At 35.0% G+C, this 19085-nt stretch overlaps 1 protein-coding gene across 2 annotated transcripts in view; it reads left to right on the forward strand.

Annotated features, from left to right (window-relative positions):
* Positions 1 to 19085, forward strand: part of Epha6 (EPH receptor A6) — a 1036261-nt gene that overhangs the window by 391521 nt on the left and 625655 nt on the right. For both annotated transcript variants that reach the window (XM_004663307.2, XM_004663308.3), the window contains one exon: positions 2123 to 2278. In XM_004663307.2, the coding sequence (XP_004663364.1) occupies positions 2123 to 2278 (156 nt within the window). The remainder of the gene's footprint in view (positions 1 to 2122; positions 2279 to 19085) is intronic.

Consider the following 19085-nt stretch of genomic DNA (forward strand, 5'->3'; position numbering starts at 1 on the left):
GAGATAAGGAAGCTGGGAGCTAGTAATGTGAGTAGGTCACCAGGTAATAATGGAAAGATGACATCTGGCAAACCCCCCCCAAAAAAATTGGCTCAGAGCAGAAAAGAAGAGGCAATGCCAAGAAACTAAAGGTGTCTCTTGGCAACTCATTCAATCATGTACCAAATACTCTTGGATGCCTAATAGGACCTAGCACCCTTCTAGACCCTGGAGATGCCTTTAGGAGATGAAACAGACAAATACATCTGCTTGGTAAGATATACCTTCTACTGGGGAATGGTATTAAAAATTAAATATGCCATGTGTCAAGTGCCATTAAGTAATTTAGAGGTAAAAGAAAGGAAAGGGAAGGCAATGTGGAATTGCATAGCATGGTGTAGCAGAAATTTGTTACCATTTTACAAGTAGAATCACAGAAAATATCACCTACATAGGGACATTTGAAAAAGACTCAGTGGGAAGACCCAGCAAACCATAAAATGGCATGACTGTGAAAGAGCAAATAGCAAAAGGTCCTTTGCTTAAGCATTTTAGAAGATCCTAATAAAAGTGGGGTATTAGCTGCAAACCCTTCTAAAGGGGCATTATAATTTAAATCTTTTGTTACCTTCAAGAATAAATAAATGTACTGATGTCTTATAGTACATAAATTAAGTCCTTTTTTGTATGCTGAACAATGCATATGCCTGATTTTGAATAGATGATAAACAGAAGCAAACAAAACATTTACTTCATCCATATGTCTTTATAATAACATTTAAATAAATATTAAATAACACTGGAATACTCACAAGCAAGTATTCCACTTAGATATACATATTGTATAAGTAGACTAGCTTATTAGTTTTTTTAATATTATAATAAATGAAAATATTCTTTTTCTCTAAATACAGTCAACTTTTAACTTTGTTTTTGAAGTTTTTAAAAGCAGTCTATATTCAATATTTTTTGTTTGTTTGTTTTTCTGAGGTAGGCTCTCACTGTGGCTCAGGCTGACCTGGAATTCACTATGTAGTCTCAGGGTAGCCTCAAACTCATGGCAATCCTCCTACCTCTGCCTCCCGAGTACTGGGATTAAAGGTGTGTGCCACCATGCCAGGCTTCAATGACTTTTAAGTGCATGATTAAGTAGAAAACAGTTAAAATTGGCTTATTTGAATATCATACTTTTTTATAAGTATGCTATAGATCAAATTTAGAAATCATGTAATTTTAAAAAATATTCTAATTATGAAAATATTTGAGTTAATTTTATATTCATTAATACTGCCAATTTATTTGAATCAGTTTTCCATTGAGTAGTAATTTGTGAACAAGTTAATGAAGGTTACTGTAATCCAGTTTGTTTTGATGTGAATATCAAACCACATTTTTTGAATATATTTTACTTTGAGAAAGGTTTTGCTAAATTGCAAACTTGGCCTTAAACTCAGACTGTAGCCCAAGCAGGCTTTGTAGTTAGCATGCTTTTACCTCAGCCTCCTGAGTCAAGATTTCAGGGCTTTGCCACAGAACTCAAATGAATAGTTAATTTCTTAATTATTATTTTATTATGCAAAGTTACCATATGTTCTTTTTTAATAATCAAGTAATACAAATTAAGAATAACTAAGTCAACAAGCTTGCAAAAAAAATACACTTTTAGCTTAGACTAAAGAAAATTTAGCCACGACAAAATTATTAAAACACATAGAAGGATCAAAATTTTGTACTTGAGTATATAGAAAGATTGAGAAGAAATGGATCTTAAATACATCTCAGAAGTATGATTCAAAGTTATTTAGTGCCATCTTCTAAAAATACACAAAATCATCTCTTTAACTGTCAGCTATATGCATCATCACAATTATTTTTGGGATTTTGCATATGTATACATGTTTGTATATGAGTGAATGTCTGTGACTTTAAAAACTATCTTATTAAATTTCCTAAAATTGTGACAGTGTAAATTACTTCAAATAGCTAATTTCATTTATTAATATTAGCATATATATTTATTTTGCTATGTGTATGTAACATTGAGCTTTGAGATCCTCAGCATGAATAAATTAAAACATGGTTAAAACATGTGCAAATAAAAATGTTAATAACTAAAAAGTCATTGTCTTTCCTGTTTATACAGCCTGCAGACAAGGATTCTATAAAGCATTTGCTGGGAACACAAAATGTTCCAAGTGCCCTCCACACAGTTTAACCTACATGGAAGCAACTTCAGTCTGTCAATGTGAAAAGGGTTACTTCCGAGCTGAAAAAGACCCACCTTCTATGGCATGTACTAGTAAGTGTATACATTTTATATTTGGAAATCTTGTTTCCAACCCTTCTGGTCTCTTTGAGTTTCAAAACTAAAGGAAATATGCCAAATCCTGTATCATTGCTACTATGTATAGTTTGATAATAAAGAAAAAGCCATCCACATAGTTACTCTTCAAATGTTCATAAAGTAGATGTGAATGTGAACTCTTCAAAACGTATTCTGATCCTTGCTGTACCATCCTCAGCACTTGTTTGAGACCCTACAAAACTGCCCTAACTAAAACCTTTCACTAAGACATTAAGGCACTCTATGACTACATGAGAACCGGTAGCTTAAATCTTTGTTCTTTCCACCAGCCATTTCAAGGCATATTGATTTAGGAATATACTGTTTATCGATTGTGGTAAATTCCAAAGAAACTTTTAAAGTCTTTGTAAATGAGATACAGAAAAAAAAACTTAAGTCTCCTTGACATTTGTCTTAAAGGAAGGTACTTTGGGCTTTCACCACATTTCACCTTTCACTTTCTCTCCAATTTTTTGTTGGGACCATTAAATATGAGCTCTAAATGGGAGAGTCATTTTAGTGCATGCACTCAGAAGTTAAATGACTTGGTGTCCTCTATTATTTGAGAACTGTGAAGAATCTATACATTTAAAGAAGTAAAACTATTAATACATTGCTAAAATAGACTGAAATAAAATGTCACCTCTAAAATTTTAAAAGACCAGTTAAACTCATAGACAAAATATTGTAGTGAAAATTTGCCCTTCCAGATAAATTGGTCCCAGAAAGTCGATTCTTATAATAAATTTCATGTAAGCAAAAATATGTTGAGAATTATATACTATACATGTTTAGAAACAATGGTGTAGATGTTTCATTTTTTTTAATTATTTATTTATTTATTTGAGAACGACAGACACAGAGAGAAAGACAGATAGAGGGAGAGAGAGAATGGGCGCGCCAGGGCTTCCAGCCTCTGCAAACGAACTCCAGACGCGTGCGCACCTTGTGCATCTGGCTAACGTGGGACCTGGGGAACCAAGCCTTGAACTGGGGTCCTTAGGCTTCACAGGCAAGCGCTTAACCGCTAAGCCATCTCTCCAGCCCTCATTTTTTTTTTTTAACTTAACTGATTTTTATAGTTACCTTCTTATTGCTGGGATCAAGCACCTGGCACCAAGCAGCTGATGGGAGAAAAGTTTGTTGTTTGCTTTTCATTATGGATGATGGTCTTTAGGAGGAGTTCATGATGTCAGGGGAAATCACGGTGTGAGCAGATGCTCACCATCACCTTTGCCACAGCAGGTGGACAAAAGCCTCAGGAGAGTGAGCTGGATTCTGGCAAGGTCTGGCTATAACACACATAGCTCATTCCAGCAACACATGACTTCCAGCAAGGCCACAACTCCTGAAGCGCCACCAGCCAGAGCCAAGCATTCAAAACACATGAGTTTATGAGGAACATCTGATTCAAACACTGGCATAGTATACAGGTTTAGCAGCATCACTACAGGTAGTATTGCAACTTTTTGGTAAAATAAAGTTATTAAAATATAAAATATTCATTAGTAGATATAACATTTGTTTATTAATGATAAATGCCATGTAACTCTTTCATTCAGAAAATTATAACCTGGAAATTATTACTTTGATTATTTTTCCCTGAGGACCCAATAGAAATGTGTAAGTCAGAATCAGTGTCTGCTTGGAAACCAGCGCTCTAAAGGCCAAGGCAGGAAATTTGTAAGTTTGAGATTAGCCTGGGATATATGGAAACATCTTGTCTAAATAATAATTAATAATTTAATTATCTAGATTTGGGAAACAAAAGTTCTGAATATCCTTATGACTTATGTATGATAAATTTATCATTAAAATGACTATATTCTTTTTTTATTTTTCTTTATTTGAGAGAGAAACAGCCAGGGGGAAAGAGAGAGAGAGAGAGAGTGCTGAGGGCCAATAGCCACTGCAAACAAATTCTAGATGTGTGTTCCTTCTTGTGCATCTGGTTTACTTGGGTCCTGGGGAATCTAACCTGGGCCCTTTGGCTTTGTAGCCAAGTGACTTAACCACTAAGCCATTTCTCCAGCCCTGTATTCTTGTTACTAAAGAAAATCCAGGCTTTCTACATCTTGAAGGTCTGTCCTAAGAAAAGGAGACTTATTGGAAAAGAATTGAGTTTATTCCAAACCTGGCTCTAAAGAAGTGAGAAGGGCAGTGCTCTATCACACAGGACTTGGGGTCAAGAATGGTTTATATAGGAAGGGCAAAGAGAAGCTATCCAGGAGGACAAGTGCTGTGTGGGGCCTTCATCATCCAGGCTCTCTCCTTTCTTCTCCAATATATGGCAATGGGACCCTCACTTCCTGGGACTAGATCCCATGGTTCTTTTTAACAGACATATCCTTAGAATTAAAGATCTAGTAGGTAATTGCAAAGGCAATTAAATGGTCTAGGCTCTATTTGTCAAAAGAAATATTTAGCAATGAACGTATTATCCACTTAGATGGACTTCTCTTTAGACTGTCAAAAGGGGAATGTAAATGGATATGGAAAAAAGAGGAATAACTTTGTAGAAGAAGAAAGACAACATCAACCAAAGTAGCTTGGAAGTAGTGCCAAGGCCCACCTCTACAGATTCCTGAAACCTGATCCAGTGACTTATTCCAAAAGAAAGTCAGAATGGAAAAGGTAACAGCAGCCAGTGACATAGGAGCATATTCAATCAGTGTCATACAGAGAAGGAATTTGGAGGGGGAGAGGTCTGTAATCTATCCCTGTCTTTCTGGTACTGACGACAAACAATCCAGATTCTAAGAGAAGCAACCAAAAAGGGGCAAGAAGCCAGCTTAGCAGAGCAGTGTTGAGCACACTGTATTCCGGTTGCTCTTTCCTTCGTGTGCATGGCCCTGTGGAACTTGTCATCTGAGGCCTGGAGAAAAGGGCAGATCAGAAAGATGAAACTGAGTAATTCCTGCAGGCTGACAGCCATGTGGGACTTGAGGTTCATGTAGATAGTCTGGAACAAGAGGCTGTTAAGCCTGGTTTCAGACAGTCAGTTGGTTGCAATGACCCTGAAAGCTCTTGAAAATAGCCATGTTTCTATTACGTTGGTGTTTGCATCCTTAAAGGTGGAGGATTACCAGGTTGAGATGAACACTGGACATGACTTGATGGGCCAAATGGGAGCAGGAGTTGTCCAGAAGTTAAGACAGCAGAGGAGACATATAAAGTGATAGCAGAGATGCTGAGCTTTTATCCTACTGAGCTACCCATGGGACATCTGCAGGTGCAAATACTGAGTCAATGCTCTCAGACCCAAGGAGCCTCAGAGTCCCGCTAAAGGATGAAACAAATTTTTGACAAGGTTTTCTTTTGTTCATTCATTCTTTCTTCTTTCTGTCTTTGTGATTTCATGTTTGGTATCAAAAATTAAAACTTAAAATGATATCTGTCTTATCTAGATGAAGTAGAAACATAAATACCTAACTCTGTCTCTCTTAGAACAAGCTTTAGAAAAGAAATTCTATCCTATTTTTGCTGTTGAGGAGGATTGAGAAGTTTTCTTGGTACATGTCATAGTTCTTACTTGTGACTCGACTCTATAACAAAGTCAGGTTAAGTAGAGAAAAACATGTCTATGTGAGGTATACTGGGGCCAAGGAAATCTTAGTATTCAGGATAAAATATAATTTTCAACTGAAGCAAAGAAAACAAGGAGTTTTCAGGGGCAATACATAGGATGTGAAAAGTACTGAAAATAAAGATAAAGCCTTTTATGAATGGAGAAGTCTGAGCCTTCATCATGTTAGTGTCCCAAATGATCTGGTCATCTGTCTTTCTCAGACACAAAGGAAACACTGAGAAAAGCAACCAAAAAGGGGCAAAAAGCCACCTTAGCACAGCAGCGTTGAGCACACTGTATTCTGTGGAAACACTATAAAAGTGTTGCAGAAATCAACATTTCCTCTAGAAATGTAATTTTCCTTACATAATAGAGCTGTTGATTATCTTTTCCAAAACATCCTTTATGTCTGCAAATGTTAAAATAATCTTTGGCCAAAGATGTACATTTTGTCGTAGCACATGCTGGCCTCCTATTTTGTCATCAGAAATCAAATTCAAGAGCACCCAAAGAAAGTTGAACTGTGCAGCCAAGCTGGACTTTCCTACTTTAGCCACAAGAGAAGTTCCTCTCAAGGTTCTGTTCCCTGCTTCCTTGAGGAACTCACTGCTTTCACTGGCAAAACATTGCCCTAGTAAGCATCTGTCTTACAATGAGCTTATCTGAGAGTGAATTTGGTGTTTGTCTGTTAGGAGACATGGGCAAGGTGATCTTTGCTGTACTGCTGCCCTGCAAATTGTTTAGATTTAGAAAGAACTACAAGCAATGCTTTGCATGTGGAAGATGCTCTGCGTTTGTTAAAGAAAATTGTCCTTTTGCACCTGACTTTTAGAGTTTCTGATAAGTTAGAACTGCTCAATATGTTATATTTATACTGTAATTCTAGGCTCATAGTCTCAGCCATTTGTATTTTTATAAACTGGATAAAACTCAATATACTGAACTTATAGGGCAATTTTATAAGTTATATTAATTTTTACATCTTCAAATCTATGTTATGTCAATACTGCTTTTGGAATTTTATTCAGTACTTGGTAAACCTAGCAGTTATTGTTTTGTTGATTAAGCAAGCAAAGGTCATTAATTATGAATCAACATTATTCCTGAAAATTAAAAAAAGGAGGATTATGAGGAATAGAAAAATTAGAAAAATGACAAGTTAAGAGGTCATAAAAGTATTTAATGAGAGGACGATGACATGTCTACTAAGATACAAAGTTGTTGAGGTTCCGAAACCAACAAGACAGTAAGTCCATTTTTCATTAAACTACAGCCAGATTTAAGTAAACAGAAATTCTTTTACATACCAGATTCTGTCCCTATGGAGTTGCCAGCCTTCCATACTTTTCAGTATATTGTCTAAGGGTCAAAATTTGTATAGTATAAACAACTAATCCTATCACCTTTTTGGTATTTTTGTTGATGTTCACATTGAAAGCAATACTTGAAGATGAGTAGGAAAGTGTTTAACTCTAAAGATTATTCCCTTCCTATCAGTGGCAAGGAAAGACATAACTCAGGTTTTGATGTATGATTTCTTTTTAGACACTCTTACCAGTTAATTCAAGATGCCTCCAAAATTCTGTACCATTAATCCTGGCCTCGTGGTACTGCTTTTATATGATCATATTTCCTCACATTTCTCAGAGTGGTAGGAATACAACCAGGTACTATCATACCTGATTGAATATATTTCTGTTTTTGTTGCAAATTTATCAGACATTTGTCCATTAAATGACTCAGTAAAGGGAAAATTTAATAGATGGCAATAATTGGTGATTAAGTAAATAATACAGTTTTAAGAATCATAAGAAACCCTCTTCCTTAATTGCCCTCCTTAAAGCAGCAACTGAAAATTTTCTTATGCAATGGGTTATACTATTCTACCAATAAGAGTGTAAAGTGTAAAACCTCTTTGCCTTTGCAGACATTTATGTGTTTTTCTATTTCATGATCTCAAGACATTTTAGATAGATGACAGATAGATAGATAGATAGATAGATAGACAGACAGACAGACAGACAGACAGACAGACAGACAGACAGACAGACATGATTGTTTCACATAAAGATTTTTAGGTACTTCCAATGGTTAAGAGCTTAAAAAATGTTAATGCCTCAAAATATAAGAGGCATTACACTAGAGGGTGAGCTGCTCCCTCAGTTTTGTGTTGGGCCTTGCTATCATTGTTTCTTTTCACTTCTGAATTTTGACATAAGACAAATTAAAAGTTCTATTATTAACATGCATATTCTCAGTTCAACTTCTCTCTCCTTTAATGTAGACACCTTTGAAAAGGTCTTCTGAACTGTGGTTTTTCTTCACATTGCTTTTTCCCTTTCCAACATCCCGACTTTTGCTATTCTTTCTTTTTAAACTTGGCTCCTTCAACTCCAAGCAACTGTATAAGAAAAAAATCACCAAAGGTCTCCTTTTCTATTTTGTGTTAGAAATATCTCACCATGCTATTCATAGCTTTCTATACTGTGGAGCTCTACTTCTTGAATATACTTCCATTTAATCTGATACACTATAGTCTCCATTTCATCTTAATTTTCTGTTTTATTTGTTGCCACTAAGGTTCCTCACTTTTGTTACACTTCGAGGTATTGCCTTTTCTCCCATTGCTTTCAGTGAACTCTTGTCAATTTCTCATTCTACCCCACAATCTCTTCAAGTGTCATCATAAAGCAATGATGCTCATATTGTATATTTCTGCATTGTTATCTTAGGTCCATAGACTTCCAATCTAAAGGATATAGAATATGACCATCTGTAGTTGCTACAGGAGTCTGCCCACACATCAGACTGTATGTACTGTGCTTCCTCTATTTGCAAAATATTGGACTTCATCCATGTTCAACTTGATCTCATCTCTGGTGACAGGGTTTTTTTTCTACTTAAAACTTTCTGCCTGTAAGGTTTGTGCATGTGGTGTGTGTGTGTGTGTGTCTATAATACTTATGCTTTGAGAGATTCAATGTTAGCTATTAAGAACAGTATTTTTTCTGACTGACTATTGAAATTCAGAATCTATCCCACTGGCCCTTCAATGTATGATCATGTTTTAGGTATTTTATACTATACCCCATTTTTGAAAATTCACTATCTGGGTATACACTTACTATATTCCTTATTGTCATTATTCCCCACTACAGTGTGAGGACCATGGAGTCAGTGATGTTCTATAGAAGCTGCATCCTCCTTACTTATAATGAACTTGGAAAATAGGGCATAAATGTTTGATAAGTGGCAAAATGAATCATTTAAGTCTTAACCTATCAATACCAGATTTATTGCTCAGTACACTCAGTACAATTTCTTCCTCAAACATACTTTGTCTGTTTTCCTTATCTTCTTCTTTTCTTCTTCTTTTTTTTTTTTTGGTGTTTTGAGGTAGGGTCTCGCTCTAGCTCAGGCTGACCTGGAATTTAGTATGTAGTCTCAGAGTGGCCTCAAACTCATGGTGATCCTCTTACCTCTTACCTCTGCCTCCCAAGTACTGGGATTAAAGGTGTACATTGTGCATTATTAATACAAGATCCTTAATTAAACATCAGTCCAAAAACATCCAAGTTCAAAGTTTGTGTTCTCTTTTTTCCTTTGCCTTAAAATTAGAATCTCTGCAATAGTCCAAATATTGACAAATTGAAAAAAATTCTTGCACATTTAAGTTTACTTTGTTTACTAAAATCATAATCTTTTGTACCAACTATGTGATATGTCAAAAATTAGAAAGACACTAAAGTGAAATGTTGAAATGTGTCTCTTGTGTCTTTGTCTGTTTCACACACTCTGAACTTGTTTTCTCAGATGACTCAGTAGTAGAAGTTCTCTATTCCTTATGGGGAACTGGAGAAGACACTCCCCAGAATGAGCACTTGCTCATTAAGGCAACTTCTGAGAGCCGAGTCATGCAGTGCATCTTTTCCCCATGCAGGAAGATTAGAACTGATTAGAACAGCAAAGAGAAAAATATCTGCTCCCTGGCTGCTCTACAAACACTATTTATTCCACCCAAAATAAGAGTGAAGAGAATAACGACTTTCTGAAGTGGCCAATTATTTTAACAATAAACAAGCAATGCTTCACAAAGGTAGCTTTAGAGCAAAAGTAAACTGAAGTTTTAGCCTTTCTTCTCAATCATTGTCATTGTGTATCACATGGGAAGACAAGATATTTGGCTGTGCATTAAGAAAAACGTTATAAAAAACTGTTTTTTTTTTTTTCATGAGGCATTTGATTACATGTTTACATGATCAAAACAAAGCTAACAAAATCCACAGTGGTATGAGTTAGAATCATATACACTTGATTCATATTTTTGTTGGACTTTTTCTCAGCAGATAACATAAGTGATCATTAAATCGATAAATCTTCCAGTACCAATTCAAACAGAAAAGACACAATACAGGTGTGTGCATTTTTCATGGTAATAAGGAAATTGAATGCTATTTCAATCAAAAGACCAAACATCAACTATGCTTCCCACTTTTTGTCTTAAAAAAATTTCTATGCTTTTACATTGTAATCTTTCCATTTTATTCTTTTTTTAATTTTTTTAATTTTTCATTTATTTATTTGAGAGCAACAGACACAGAGAGAAAGACAGATAGAGGGAGAGAGAGAGAATGGGCGCGCCAGGGCTTCCAGCCTCTGCAAACGAACTCCAGACGCGTGCGCCCCCTTGTGCATCTGGCTAACGTGGGACCTGAGGGACCGAGCCTTGAACCAGGGTCCTTAAGTTTCACAGGCAAGCGCTTAACCGCTAAGCCATCTCTCTAGCCCTCATTTTATTCTTTATATTACAAGCTGTAATACATTTCTAAATTTTTTTTGAAATTTTTATGATTTTCTGATTTTGAGTTGAATTTTTTCTGTACTGATAAGAAAAGCTAATGATAAAAAAGAGAAGCTAATGATTATTGTTTTTGGAATTCTCCTGAGAACAATTATGGACATATTCAATGGCATAAGATTTTAGGGGTATTAATGTTAACTTTTCAAAGTTCTAGTGTCTACATTATAGTTTTGTGTAAAATTTTATTCCTTCTTGCAGGGCAATGAACAAAATTCGTATTTTCCTGTTTTTCTCTAGATCTTGTTAGCTAACCTAAATTTTTCAAATCTTCCAGTTGAAATTATTTTTATTTCATATAGATATATCCATAAGCAATAAGAGCAAACTCTTACATAGATCATAACCTAGATTTCTTTGGTTTCCAATGTTTGTGAACATTTGCGCTATTTGAAATACAATTCTTGGAAGACCACACAAAATCCTTCCTTCCATTAATTCTTTTACTTAAAGCACATATTAACTTTGGGTAAAACTGGGCCCTCAAAAACTGGTTAATCTTGGAAGTATTGCAAAATATGTTCTCAATATAACTTACATGTAAGGAAGCTGCCATGTTACTACATGGCATGCATGCAGCCATTGAGCAGTATAAGCTAGTTCCTAAGTCACAGTGGTTAAAGTGCTTGGTTGCAAAGCTAAGGGAATCTTAATGCAAATAATTCAATGCAAAATCTAAAGTAGCACAAGCATTCTCTATGCAATGGCACTATTAATAACTACTTTTAAGAACCATGGTTATGATGGAATAAAATGAATGTAAAACAGGCTTGTATTTTTTGTTTATTTTTATTTATTTGAGAGAAACAAACAGAGTGAGAAAGAGGCAGACAGAGAGAGAGATTGGGCACGCCAAGGCCTCCAGGCACTGCAAACGAACTCCAGACGTGTGCTCCCCCTTGTGCATCTGGCTAATGTGGGTCCTGGGGCATTGAGCCTCGAACCGGGGTCCTTAGGCTTCATAGGCAAGCGATTAACTGCTAAGCCATCTCTCCAGCCCCAGACTTGTATTTTTAATACACATCTTAAGGCATAAAGTGATCAGTTCTGAGGACAGCAAGGAGTTTTTACAGAATAGCTACAGCAGATAAATCTGAATAAGGATTTTCTGTAAGATAGAAGAAGATAAAAGCACTTCAGGAAAATAATTCCAAAGCAATTAAAGATATAGAAAGCAGGAATGAGAGACTAAAACTGGACCATGCCTGGTTATGATCTCTTGTAGACAAAATTGAAATTGTAGAGTTTAATCTACAAATGAAAGCTACTTGGTATGCCCACTTATATTTGTTGTCTTTATATATTGTCAAAATAATATAAAACCTAAAATAATTAGTCAATTCCTAACTCATGGTGCTATTAAAAACAGTTATTGATAGCAAGTCTTAGCTTTAGGCATAATTAGGCAATTGAAAGTAAGTGGAGAATTTTGAGCTTGAAGAGAAGCAATTCATCCTGTGATGTCAGAAACAAAAGATATAAAATGCACATCATGCTGAATTCTGAGAAGTATTTACTTAGATATTCTAAGTTACAGTTCTATGAATAAAATTATTCAGATATTCTAATATCATTTGATGGGGTTTCATAAGAAGATAATTGATTGCTAATTTGTGTACTTTGAAAATTTATATTTAACAATACTTTGAAGAAAACATATAAAATACATTTTCAATATTAGTTTGCAAGTCTTCCCAATTGATGCCTTGTCCTGAAATTATAGAAACTAGCTCTTGGATTTGTTTAACTAAGTGTGGGGAAGCCACTGGTTAGAGCAGTGCCTGAAGGAAGGAAAACTGACTCTTGGATTTCTTTAAACCAAGAGTGAACCTGCTTTTTCTGCTGCTCGTCTGATGTTTCTGTGGGTTCTCCTTCTGCTGACAAGAACTCTGTGACATTTTCATTGTACATCTCTAAACAGCAACACACAAGTGGCAAGTATTACACTGTGGGTAATTTATTACTCCTAAGACCCATTCCTTCCAACATGTAGTCAACATATCTCACACATGTACATACTGTCAGAACAGCCAGGCATGGAGGTAGCCGGGCAAAGTGCATAGCAGAAGTTCAGTCAGCATCTTTTTTTTTTTCCTTTAAAAGCATACTTCATTATTTTTTCATAGTTGAAGAACAGAATTAACTGAGAGGAGATATCCTAAAGACAAAAGCAAATCCTTTAGCCTTAAAAGATTAAATAACAAGTAAAGCCAACTTTAACATCATTTAACTCATTATATCAGGTACTTATTTCATAAAATTTATAAAAATATTTCTTATATTGTTTACATTTGGTGGTAAAGAGAAAAAATTGGCATCATTTCAAGACCAACAATGACGAAGTAGAAAACATTTAGAATATTCAATTGGACAAATAGCATTTTTAAATTCATAGAATATTTTCTGAAGTAAATTATTTATAAGCTGTTACTTGGGGGTAATATTGGCAAACTTTTAGAATTTTATTATAAAACATTTTAGATATATAAAAATCAAAAAGTAAGGGGTGAGTAGCTGACTCAGTGGTTAAAGTTGCTTGCTACACGACATGTCGATTGGAGTAAATATTCCAAGCACCCACGCAGGACCAGTTGCAAAGCAGAAACCCTAGGCAATGGGAGGAGAGTCAAGAGAATACACGAAGGTCCTGAGCCAGCTAGTTTGGCCAGTCAGCATCTTTTAACATGTTTTGCCAATACTGGTCGTCTGTGTCATTCAATACCAAGGTAAACTAAAGGAGAGGAAACCTAGTTATATTATTTTAAGCGAGCAGAGAACTTGGTTGTAAGACTAACTTCAAGGCAAATTACATGACAGGTAATTAGCTAAAAAAGTATCTCACAGGAATATTCTCAGAGAAGTTACATGTCAAGTACATTGGAAGTATGCCCATAGTTCATTCTCATATTTCATTTCCACAGTTTGTTTTTATAGTACAATCCCACACAAAATTTTCCATTTATCCAGAATGTAATATGATAACATTAAGAAAATTCAGTTATATTATAAGCTATCATATCATCACTAGTAACTGCATCATCCTCAAATAAGTGCTGTATTTAATATCGGCCATTTTAATTTCAACATGGTCATAAAGTTCTTTCTTTCTTTCTTTCTTTCTTTCTTTCCTTCCTTCCTTCCTTCTTTCTTTCTTTCTTTCTTTCTTTCTTTCTTTCTTTCTTTCTTTCTTTCTTTCTTTCTTTCTTTCTTTCTTTTTTGGTTTTTGGAGGTAGGGTTTCACTCTAGTCGAGGCTGACCTGGATGGAATTTACTTTGTCATCTCAAGGTGGTCTTGAAATCATCATGAGAGCCTCCTGCCTCTGCCTCCTGAGTGCTGGGATTAAAGGCACGCACTAACTAACACATCCAGCTAAAGTTCTTTATGCCAGGGTTAAAATTGCAGTTTTGTGGTTGTGATCCATTTCCACATAAATAAATATCTAATGAAAATATTTTTTTAAGCACAGGAAAAATAGTTTAGAATATAAGATTTTATGTATAGATTCTCCTATTGACTACATTAAAAATAACACATAAGTCACAAAGCGGTGCATTTGTCTGATTATTTTCACACCTGCAAGAGGTCCTGACACGCTTGTTTTATTTTCTCTTTCTCTGCCTCTCTCTTTCTATCTCTCTGTTACTCTTTCTCTGTTACAAAGAAATAAATTATTAATATTTTAAAAATGAATATGAAGGAAGCACATTACCATAAATATGTTATTGTATATAAAAGTTGAAATTAGTAGTGACATTGCAAAGGGTACTCAGATAGATTCAAGACTTTTAAAACTATGTCCATATGGAGATCTGAAAACATAATTTATTAAACAACATAATCTAAGATTATAATTTTTCCATGGCCCAGTATGTAATTTTAGTGAATATTACAACTGCACTCATTTACTATAGCATATATGTAAGCATTTATAGCTGGTTCAATGGGTTCTTTTAATGTTTCTTTGAACCACAGAGCTATTTGCCTGTCATTTAGAAAATTATAAATTGGAATACATTTGATTTATGTTAGGAAACTGTATAATTATATTCTTGTTAATTATTATATTCATAATGTTAGTAATTTAAGAACTGGTAAAATGTAGCTTATGTAACACAACTTTAGAACTTGAGGTTTTCATACATTTTAGTGCTTGTCAGCTTTTTGTCACTGTGATAAAAAAAAAAACACCTGAGACAAACAGCTTAATGGGGGAATTATTTGGGTGCAATGGTTCAGATTTTAATTGCTGCATGCTTGGACACATCTCTATAGGTCAGTAAAGAGGCAGGACACCATAGTGGGGAGAGCATGATGGAGCAAAACAGTTCACTTCATGCTCATCACGGGCTAGGGTTCCAATATCCACTTCAGGGGTACATCTGCAGTGATCTACTTCTTCCAAGTAGATCCTGCTTTATAAAGTTGCCTTCCAGATCACCATAGGCTGATTACAAAGCATTCAGCATTGAGCCTTTGGGAGATATTTCAGATAAAAACCATAAGATTCTAATTTAGTTTTTGCACTTGATATCTAAAATGCAAGGGAAAGCCATCATTAGCCATAGAACTAATATGTAAATAATCATTCTTCAGTCTACATGAAAAATGACCCCTTTATAAGTTAACAAAGCATGACCTATAAAGCCCCAGTACATCATGTGTAAAATTGAAATGCAACCTTTAAACTTGCTTTCTTTCTTTATTTAACATTTTTAATTTACTTATTTGAGAAAGTGGAAGGTAAATACAGAGAGAAAATGGGTGTACCAGGGCCTCTAGCTACTACAAACAAACTGCAGATGCATGTGACACCTTATGCCTCTGGCTTATGTAGCTCTAGGGAACTCAAGCTGGGTCTATAGCTTTGCTGGCAAAAGTCTTAAATGCTAAGCCATCGCTCCAGACCTAAACTTGCTTTCTTTCTAGGTTAGCCTTTGTTGAGGGTGTTCTATGGAATGTTGGTATTTATCCAGATGCTTCTTGGAAATAATAAGATCCCATGAACCAATTTGGGGGAAATATTAGAGTCAATAAAGTGAAGCAAATTGTGTTATTTTGTTTCAGCCTCAATCTGCCAGAAGAATCTTATTTGAGCACTGAATTCATTTTTATTCAATGTCATGTGGGATTAAAGATATTACAGAGACACTTGGAGAAATACAATCATGCCTATTTTTTCATAGAGAAATCTTACAGTGAAACAAAGTTGCAACATACCTGGTCTCTGCTGTGCTTGAAGGAAGATGAGGCCTGGGGTACCATATGCTTTCGTGGGAAGGAAGGAAACAAAGTCATCATGTGAGCTGTAATGTTACAACACTGGGCCTTTATGCTTTAAAAAGTATAAAGTGAAAATTCAAATCCTAGCACAAAGATGTTTTCTGGAAGGAACACGAGTAGAAAATCATATCACTAGTAGAAAATCATATCACAAGCTGTAGTGCTTTATTAATGTAAAGATTGTTTCATACGATGGGGTTATAAGTCATCACCACAGATTATAGTAATTGCCCTCTGATTGTAAAGTCAGTCTGCAGGTTGAGAGTGAGATGATCCCTCCCTTGAAGGTGATTTATTTGTTTTCCTCGGAGAAAAAAAGTAAATATAGGAACTCCTTAAGAGTTTTCAATACAGTTGTCTAAAAAAAAAAAAAACATTTTTTCTGTCGTAATTTTTACTATGTACCACATAATCATTGTATAATTTATAAACAATAACAAAGTAATCAGGCACCATTCATAAAAGCCCAGTGACACATAATTTATTTGAATCTGAGGATTAGAATTAATTGTCTCCGTTTATTCAACTTTCTAAGTCTTAGTAAATGATTCAGTGCATGTCATTACAGCTTAATATTTGCATGAAATCACAGTTTAGCTGGCATAATTTAATAGCAATTAAAAAGCTATTTAATCACCATGCAAATTGGTATGAGAGCCCTTGAGTAAGAAAGGTATCTTTATTTTCTTTTTAAATTTTTAAGTGTCTCCAGGCAGAAAATTATATACTTGTAAACACCCACAAAATAATTGATAACATTCTTCCTAGTTGTGGAGATATAAGTGAATAATAATTTATGTTTTTTATTATAAATAGAGGGTAGACCAACAATAAAAACATGTCATTCTGTAGGAAGGCATTATTATGGTATAATAAATTTTTATCTTGCAGGCATAAGTCTAGGTTGGAAGTGAAAAAGCACATCTGTCCCTGTGTTCAAGTTTATAATTTCATAACTTGTGCCTGAAAGGAGACATATTTAAGCCTTCTGGAACACAAAGTGACTTATAGCAAGACACTCAACAACCTTTTAAAAAAGTTACTCATCATATTTCTAGGTCCTACCCTAGAGGTTGCTGATATCAGGTCCTCACCGATAAAAAAGAAAGGAAAAATAAAACATAACATGTTTCATTATCTCAAATTCAGCATAGAGTCACATATATTTGTAACTAATAGTATTCTACTCTGACATTTTACAACAGACCTCACTGGTATATCCTCTCTTCACAGATTGTACATAACACTACAACCAGAATATTCTAAATATACTTCATTTTCATATGTGAAACACTGTAAAGTTCCAAAACATTCCATTTTGCCTAATTGTTCTGAATTACTCTGCCTCTTCCTTGCCCTGAAAAGGCATTCAATGAAGGCTAGGAAGATGGTTCAGTGTTTGATGTTCAAGCCCAGCCAGGAGAGTTTGGATCTCCATACCCCACATGAAACCTAATGTAGCTAGCAGAAGTGCGAGTAAATCCCAACCACATCCAAGGTAGTAGGAGATGGAGTCAGGAGAATCCTAAAGTTTGAAAATCAGCTGCTCTGTGAATCTAGAGTTCATAGCAGCACAAGAAGAGAGGTTCCACTCTAAATAAGATAAATTACAAGTACCCATACCCTGAATTCATTGACCTTCACATGTCCCCTGAGACATGTATGCACAAGTATATACACACAGACACACACACACACACACACACACACACACACACACACACACACACACTCCTGAGTTCTCCCTCTGCACTCTGCCACCAGGCTTTTCTGCCATTTTAATATCTTTCAAGATCTTTCTTGACTTAAAACTCTATATTGTTAGCTCCTAATAGTCTTTGCACCACTCTGCAACTGCTCTTTGGTATTTCCTAAGGATGCTCAAGATGTTAGGTAATATAGTGGAGCTGCTGCTAACTTTTATTTAAACTGCCACCCTTGCATCTCTAGAATTGTATGTCTAACCATTTGAACTTTTTGTTTGAATATGTTTGTTTTTCTTGCCATTCCATTAAATGTACATCACAACAAAGCAAGATAGTCACTTATTCATAATATTAAGCAGAGTATCTGCCACATAGTAATTGCAAACATAATATTTATTTGAAGAATGAATAAATCATGATAGCTTGAAATTCAAAAGAAACCTAATTATATAGCTTGAATTTCTTCCTAGTCAAGAATGTCTCAAAATTCCCTTTCTCTTAGCACATCAACTTAGTAACAAAAATTTAAGAAATTGATTTAGATATTTTAAAATATAGCCTAAGTTATAGCAGAAATGATCATTGTTCAGTCACTCGTACAGTAAGCTATATTTTTTTTCAAAATACTTTTCATAAGCATTATTCTCACAGCAAACAAATTCTGTGGTATTTCACATGGACTGGGATGGAGTAGACTGTCAGGTAATACTTGTTTAATGAATGATAGACACTGAGATCCGAGGAACTCTGGAAGTGTAAATGATTTGCCTTGCTTTAAGGCTGTGTTAATGAAAAGAAGTTAATTTCCCTATGTAGTAGAGCCTTATAGAAAACTAAGAGAAAGGATGTCTACACACTCCATGAGAACATGCGAACAAGTGAGTCTAAGTAACTTTGATAACAAATGACAGGATTGATTGAGTCTTTGTGAAGAACACCGCTCATTTAAAGGACTTCACCTAGATAAACAAAAATCAGGTGGCAGCTTCTTACATATGGCCTCTTTTATCTCTGCCATAATATCATGTTACGCATTTATTAGATCAAATTCCCACGACTCTGGGAAAGGGTCTTTACTGCCTCCATTTTCCATTTCTCCCCCTCCTCTGAGTTAACTTCCAACCCTAAATTCATGCTCATTTGTTGCAATGTTTTGGCAAACAGTTTCTGATTGGTTTTCAAATGTAATGAGTTGGTCTTTATCTACACAGCAGTTCTGCTATGAAGACTGAGAGACAACTGAACAGTGAATTGAGTATTTATCTACTATGTTTTTTTTTTCAAATTGTGAAAATAGTAATCAAATTAATGAGTTTAATTTGATGTCATTAAATAATTCCAAACATATT

Source organism: Jaculus jaculus, chromosome 4 (genome assembly GCF_020740685.1).
Source record: "Jaculus jaculus isolate mJacJac1 chromosome 4, mJacJac1.mat.Y.cur, whole genome shotgun sequence".
NCBI lineage: Eukaryota > Metazoa > Chordata > Mammalia > Rodentia > Dipodidae > Jaculus > Jaculus jaculus.